The sequence below is a fragment of the Hemibagrus wyckioides genome, linkage group LG14, assembly GCF_019097595.1.
Source record: "Hemibagrus wyckioides isolate EC202008001 linkage group LG14, SWU_Hwy_1.0, whole genome shotgun sequence".
Classification (NCBI taxonomy): Eukaryota; Metazoa; Chordata; class Actinopteri; order Siluriformes; family Bagridae; genus Hemibagrus; species Hemibagrus wyckioides.
The window spans coordinates 17,015,208-17,022,983 of NC_080723.1; the positions used below are offsets into that span (position 1 = coordinate 17,015,208).

A 7,776-nucleotide genomic window follows, 5' to 3' on the forward strand; every position below is an offset into this window, starting at 1 on the left:
TTGTCGCTAGTTCCCTGTACTAAAAAAACCCGATTAACTATCTAAAATAACTAGCTGTGCTTATTATGATGGCTTTAAATTGGCTTTCAGAATTTAATTTCACTTCTAATTTTATTGGCCACACACACACACACACACATGTTGCTTATAATATTTTTTGTGGTTGCTGTTTTTTTATGGTGCACCCAATGATATTGTAAATGTTTATAATGTTTCAGAATTGTTAATAAATATTACAATCGCTTTATAAATCTACAAGTTATATACGTTATTTAGTTAGTATGCTATTCCAGTTAATAGTGACTCCTCCGTTATCAAGGAATTACAACACATTATCAAATGAAGCATTATCACATAATGATTTATGAATGTGGCCTTAAGAGAGCGTATTAGCAAGTCGACGTTTTAATGCCGAGACCCAACATCTCCCGCGTTAGCATGTTCACACTCCACCAAACAACAAACACATGAAAAAAAAATCAGCCCATCTGTCTTACATGCCTTGTGTCCTCATGCATCATTCAGGCAGGAAGGATTTCTTTCCCCTTGCTTTCATTCATGGAAATGTTCTTTGCTATTAATATTTTAAACGGAGCAAATGCGTGCATTTGTCAACGTATCATGACGAGACGTATGAATCACCGGAGGATGTTTCGCTTGCTTTCACTCTCTGTTTCACTCTCACTCACTTCTATTTTTCCTTCTGCATCTCTCTTTCTGTGTTTCTCTTCTTATTTCTGTAATATCGTCTCATGATCAGAGACAAGGCAAATGGCAAGGATCCATTGTTGCCAGTGTCTGAGGAATGCTTTTTCGTTCCCCCTTTTAGACCCTCTCAGACTCAGCAGGTGCTTCCCGTACTAATGCCCACCTCTTTTCCTCTCTTCACTGTCACTCTCGCACGTCCTCATAGCAGACCAGCCTGTGTTTTTCTTCTTTCTTTTTTTTTTAAATTATAAACCGTGATTCATCTCTATTATTGATGCCGCGAGCCTGTTCAAACAGAGATGTCTCATGCAAACGAACTCTGCTGCTCCTCTCTGAAATGAGGGATGTGTGCGGAGGAGTTTGTGGATCCTGAGAGCCATTTAGCTGAGCCACTTGTGAGGGAGTTAATGAGAGGAAGTGGAGAGGCAGGTGCAGCTCAGGGACCTCTGAGGAATACTGAGTGCTCGTCTTGCCTATTCGAGGCGGCCCCGTCCGGCTGCCTCTCTCATCGCTCTGAATTCAAATATCCGCCTCATAAAAGAACCAGGAGTCTGTCTAAAGTGGGATTCAGTACGCTACAGGGCAGTTTGCTGTTCCATCTCCAAAAAGTCTCTGACTCTTGACCTGTTGTGTGTGTTGTTGTTTTTTGTGTGTGTGTGTGTGTGAATAGACAACGCTCTTTTGATGTTCGGGAATGGAATGGACCACACACCCACTCCCAGCCAAACAGATCGTCGAATCCCTGTGACGGACAGAGATGCACGAAACAGTTCTTCTGGCTTTGTCTCCATGGATACAGAAGAGAACATTGCGAGCCCAACCATTTCAAGACAGGTGAAGGTTAGGGAATGGAGAAGAGAGAAGACGGCACTTTGCTGCCACTCTCATCTTGGCATGTCGCTAAAGCACCTTTCAATTCTGTAGATTCGTAGATTGTGGAGTCCTGAAATTTCACACACAAAAAGAAATTTTTGTAGTGAAAATAAAGTTTGCTGCTCTGATAATATGGTTCAAAGCACTTTAGTGAAACTAATGCCGACTAAGACCGGGTCACACTTTATAATGCTGTTCAATAACTCATAGGCAACTTTGCAGGAAGGAACAAGTAGTTCCTTATTACTATAAAATACTAAGAACTTCACTCTTCGAAAAAAAAGTTCTATAGAGCCCCTTAAAATGTTCAATCTTTCGAATCCTGTGTAGCCTGTCAAAAAGTTCTCGAGAAACTTTTGTGGGTTTATTCTTTTTCATAGATTGGATGTATTTCCAACTGATTTGTATTTTACTGAAAATATTACACTGAACTAAATATTTCAGTATTATCGACAGCTCAAATAACCACTACAATTTTTAATTAATAAACAATATTGAATAAAGTAACACAGAGTAGATTTCAGTGACTTTAAACATGATACTATAATGCAAACAATGAAAATAATAATAATTTTAAAAAATTATCCACCTAAAATCGTGCATAGTGTAAGAATTTATGAAAGTAGAAGTATTAGAAGTAAAGCATCCAATACTAATATTATGTCCTTAAATGTACAAACAAGCAGTTACTAAACTAGTTAGTTAACTAGTAAAGTTAATTAACCAAAAGTTCACATCAGCTTTAAAAGTCAACCATAAGTCCTTAATATGTACAATATATTATCTATTTATTTATTTGTTTATTTATTTATTTACAAAATTTAGCTGAATAATGTAAATTGTGCCAAAAGTTATCTTTGGTGTCCCTATAGAAACTTTTTTGACTTTGTGGGTTCTTTGGAGCTAAATAAAGAACCCTAGGGTTCTGCATAAAATTATTACAGTGTCTTAATTAATTATACAAAAAGTATTTAGTATGAGTAAATTAATTATGCACTAATTCACTGAAACTTCAGCTGGAATTACCGAGTCTTACATCTCTCCTGCTTAACGGCTCTTTTATAATAACTATTTATTAATTCTGTTCAATGCTGTTTATACCAGCATTAACTCCCAGTAGCTAAGCCTTACCTTTCTTCCGATTTACTACATAATATATTTCAACCTATTCTAATTTCTCAGTATCTAAAATAGAAATATTTATCTGAATTATTTAGGTCTTTTGATAGGAGTCTTGTTTTTTTTTACTCTGTCGAGGTCCAAATAGAGAAGTGACAATAATATCCTACAAAGGTACAAAGTCTAATCTCTATTAACAAAGTTATGAAATTGTTTGTAAAATATTATTTTAATTCATAAAAAAATAGCAATTAATTACCGTTCCACATAATCATTAACTACTGAAGAACAACACAGTAACACTTCAGTCATTACTTGTGAAGTTTCGTGTTCTTTGAAGAGACCTTAATAATGAAATAATATGTACAGTATACTTACATGCTACATACTGAGGCATTGGAGTAGGCTGAAGATCTCCAGTAGGAAGGTCAGGCTATGCTATTGAGATTTAATATCAGTATGATCCGTAATTAATCAGTAGTTATTATATAACTAGTAGTTCTTAACATTTTATAGGATTAACATAGGAGAGTTAATAAACTACTGACTTCTTACATGGTTCCTGCATAGTTACCTATGAGTTATTGAACAGTATTGGTTAAAAACTAATTCAATAAAGTGTTATCCCATATTAATAATTTTAGAATTATGAAAAAAATATAAAACTCAATTTTAGAATCATAAGCAGATGAAATATGAGTATTGCATATTCTGAGCTCAAACATAGATTGTTGATTTTGTTTTACATGAAAAGTATTTATCATTTTTGTTTTGTGCAACACAAACTTTCAAAATGACTGGCACCCCCTCTGGATAAAATAACAGCATAGAGACAGTGTTTGTAATTTGTATCTAAAAGGTTAAAGATTATTGTTTATGCTCTTTTATATACTCAGGGGTGTTATATACTTAGGTAAGCTTCTCAATAGTTTCAAATCCTGAGACTCAAGTATTTGCAACCAATTTGATGCTGGAGTCATTATCTTGTTGACAAAGGCAACCCAGTTTGTGGTAAAGTATCCTGGCACTTAGCAGACGTCATGGTGCCATCAATCTTCACAAGAGCTCCTGCATCATTAACCACAAAACAGCTCCAAATAATCAATGATTTACCACCATATTATACAGTGCACTCGGCTCATGGGGCCAATTTATGGCAATTTTTAACAGTTCCAGGGTGGGTTTATTCATATTCATTGCCTGTGTTTACTGATTATTGATTGATTGATTTATTGATTGATAGATTCATTCATTCATTCATTCTTTCATATATCAGTAACCACTCCTGGTCATGGTCTCAGTTGACCCAGAGGAAATCCCAGTTAGACTGGGTATGTTCATCCTAAATGCTTATGTATTTTTAAATATCCATTACTATTTACAACTTACTTGGGGCAACAACCATCTGTCTTTTTGTGTTGAAAACTCTCATAAGAAATCCACTACCACAACTTCAATCCCAGATGTACAATCCCAGATGAACAGAAAATGGGGTTAAACCGACATTTTATATTATTTAATTAATAATTTTAATAATGTAATTATTTTAATATTTATTTTAATGTAATAAATTAATTACATTTGTATGTATATTGTTTTATGCAATCCATTATCTATCTATCTATCTATCTATCTATCTATCTATCTATCTATCTATCTATCTATCTATCTATCTATCTATCTATCTATCTATCTATTAGTCTGTCTGTCTACTGGTTTTATTTCTCTCTCTCTCTCTCTCTCTCATAACAACTGACTAATTAATTTAACTCTGTTATATGTTCAGCTGATCTGTCTTTCAAAGCCCTTAATCCTGCAGATAGTAATTTTAGGCAGTGTTGTGTGAACATTAATAAATTTTAAAATATTTAAATAAATAATGCACCAATGCTAATAATGCAGTAATGCTGTTAAGAATAATGTATCTAATTTATCTAATTTATCTTTTATGGTTTCTTTGTTTCTTAGGACACCGAAAGGGAGAGACTTTGGGGTGACTCCACCATTCCCACCGACACACAGCGTAACTCTGGTCAGGTGTCCTCTCTGGTAAATGTGCCAGTACTGACCAGTCTGCTGCTCCTCCTTCTGCTGAGCTGTGAGCAGTGAAATACTTGTGTGGGACAGACACAGAGCCTGGGCCAAAGGACCAACTGCAATGTTATTTTTTTTAAAATCAAGACTATGGGGAAAAAACCTGCCTCCACCCGCCCCTCTCCCTGTTTCATTGTGCTATCTGTGTATTTCTGTGGAATGGTTGGATTTGACAAGACAGTTTATTAATGGACCTGGTGCCTGGTGTATGGTTAATCTAATTGGAAATCATCCTTGTACATATGTACATATCATTATGCAGAGTCGATATCAGAGTTTATTGTTTGTGAATAATTTTAGCTCCAAGGCCTACATTTTCTAGGGACATTTATGAGTGTGGTGCCTGCTGCGTTTGATAACCAAATTAATGTGCAATGCTCTAAACTAGGCTGAAATGTGTGGAGGGAAGAGTCACAGCCTCGCGTTTCTTTTCTATAGCTCCTCATGCATCACTTCAAGTGTTCAGAGGCGCCTGTGGAGTAAACTGGGATTTAATGTCATTTTGTTCAAGTTGACTGAAGACGAAGACTAGGGCTGCCTCTGATCAATATCCGGACTGGAAAGCCTCTGGGTGAAGGTAAACAAAAGGCCTCTCGACGTTTGAACCGATATTTGGGATATCTCTGTTTCTAGATCATTCCAAGGTATTATGTGTGTGTGTGTGTGTTCAGGAACGTAAGCGCTTTTTCTCTATGCCTGACTGAAGAACAAATATAAGCCAAACATCTGTGATATCTGTTGCTTTAGTCTTGTGCAAGCACAATGGACCATTTGAGACAAAAACAGTGGACAATTCTACAATGTTATTTACCTTTGGGTTTACACTCTTGAATCCTGTATAGTTTAATCTTTTATTTCTCAGACACACCTGACAAAAATCTGACGCTTCAAATGAATTGTGTAAAACTTAAAAAAAACATACTAAACTGTCCTGGAGCACAGTAACATAAACAGTGCTGAATCAATTCTGCACATTTGCAGTGTATTGAATTAGCATTGATGAATTCAATTCATTATGTACAAGCAGTATTTATAATGTTCTTATAGCTATAATGCATTTGAGGAAATTCAGCTTCGATTTGTTTTTTGTTTTTTATTTTTTGTGGATTTTTCTCCCAGCATAATATTTTTTGGGCCATATTCAGAGTTGACTTACGTGCACAAGGTGAAAGTTAATACAGAAAAGGTGTATATCAGTATTCTCATCTCAGACATAACTAAAGGCTTCGATGTTATGTAAGAGTAATCTACATGGTTTTAAACACAGGCATGTTTTCGGATTTTATAATATTCTGAGTTTGCATTCATGCCGATTTATTTCTGAGATCACGGCTTGGGATAGAAGCTGTATTAAATACAATGCCAGTGTGTTATATTCAAATTTATGGAAAGTTTGATATGTAAATGCAGAAAACCTCGAACTGAACCTAAATACATACATTTTATATTATTAATTAATTTATTGTATTAGTCTTGTAAAGTCTATGTTTTGTTTTTTTTTGCATAGAGGACATTGGAGGACATCATCTTAATACACAATCCTTCTTATCTCAAATACTGAGACAAGCAATGTGGGGGAAAAAAATTCTGAACAAGAGCTACTTAAATCATAGCATACATGCTTGGTCACATTATCATTCAAACCGTGAGAAGGAGAGTTCACTAAACAAATGGGATTTTATTTTAAATGTAAAATCCTACATCCAGCAAGAAGTCCATTCCCTTGTTATAGTATCATTGCCCATAAGGAATTCCAGAACTAAAGATTAAACATGAATGTTTTTTTTTTGTGGCTTATCCAGTCACTTGCTGCAACTCTCATCAGTAGATAAGGAATATCTATTTTTATTGTTCTTGTTTTTTTTTTCTTTTACCTCTATGTAAGCATCATGGTTTCTGCTGCTGTACATCCAGACCATAAGCTGGGCTGAATCAAGTGCTATTTTAATAGCTTCTTCATTCCAATGTTCACCATCTTCACATTCATATATTTATCTTTTCTATGGTTTATTCTATGGTTATTTCTAACTGACTCTTAGAAATTTTAGAACGCTTTGCCTGTCTCTGTACAGTAACCCAGGTTCCATGTTGAACACTACAACACTATCACCATGTAGAAGCCTTTTCAGAAACCTAAGAACTCTTTATAAGCCAATCAACACCAAAAGAACCATTGAAGAGACACTTTTACCTGAAAGGATTCTTTCTCAGACCACATTTTCTATGCTTTTAATTTACTTTTTAGATTTCTTTCAAAATCAATGAAAGCAACATCAGAGATGTGAAAGACACATTGTTAATATTAACAATCCGAATGTGCCACACAGAATATCAACTTCACCTGTATAACCCAGAATTTGTATATGAAGTATTTTCCCTGTTGTAATATTGACATCTTATGATATTACGGATCTTATGAACTCTGAATACGGCCCTTCATGCGTAGAGTTGGGAGTCACAGTGTAAATGTGGACGTTCATTTATGATAACTGAGAAAGCTTGAGGTGAATATTAGCACAATAAGAGGGAGATTTGATCATATTCACAATTGGGGATGTGCCCTATAGCTGGTCACATGGTACTCTCCTTTAAAGGTTGTGGAATTTCATTCTCAGTTGCTGCCAATAAACGATGCTGGATCATTTAAAGCCTTATGTTTTTTTTTTTGGGGGGGGGTAACCAAGAACGAGTGAAATAACGTGAACATTTTGAAAAGATTTGTCAGATTTTGTCACTTACTTCACTGAGTATGTGAATCTGTCAGAAATGACACATTTAATAGAGGTTGTTGAGAGGGGGTGTTAGTCCTTGAAATTAAAGACCTGACACAGATTCCCTGTACGACATGGGTAAATATCAGTTGTGGCAAGGGAGTAGTTCTTTGTATCACAGCAGAAATAATAAAAAGGTCAATTTGCACATGTTCACTGGCACAGCATCCAATAGGTTATAAAATGCACTTGCATAAGCATTTGTTATTGC

General features: G+C 35.2%; 1 protein-coding gene across 1 annotated transcript in view; it reads left to right on the plus strand.

Moving 5' to 3' along the window:
• Window positions 1–5,803, plus strand: part of gfra4b (GDNF family receptor alpha 4b) — a 71,157-nt gene extending 65,354 nt beyond the window's left edge. The window contains exons 7-8 of the mRNA XM_058407514.1: window positions 1,379–1,542; window positions 4,669–5,803. Coding sequence (XP_058263497.1) covers window positions 1,379–1,542; window positions 4,669–4,809 — 305 coding nt within the window. The 3' untranslated portion in view covers window positions 4,810–5,803. The remainder of the gene's footprint in view (window positions 1–1,378; window positions 1,543–4,668) is intronic.
• The last annotated feature ends 1,973 nt before the right edge of the window (window positions 5,804–7,776 follow it).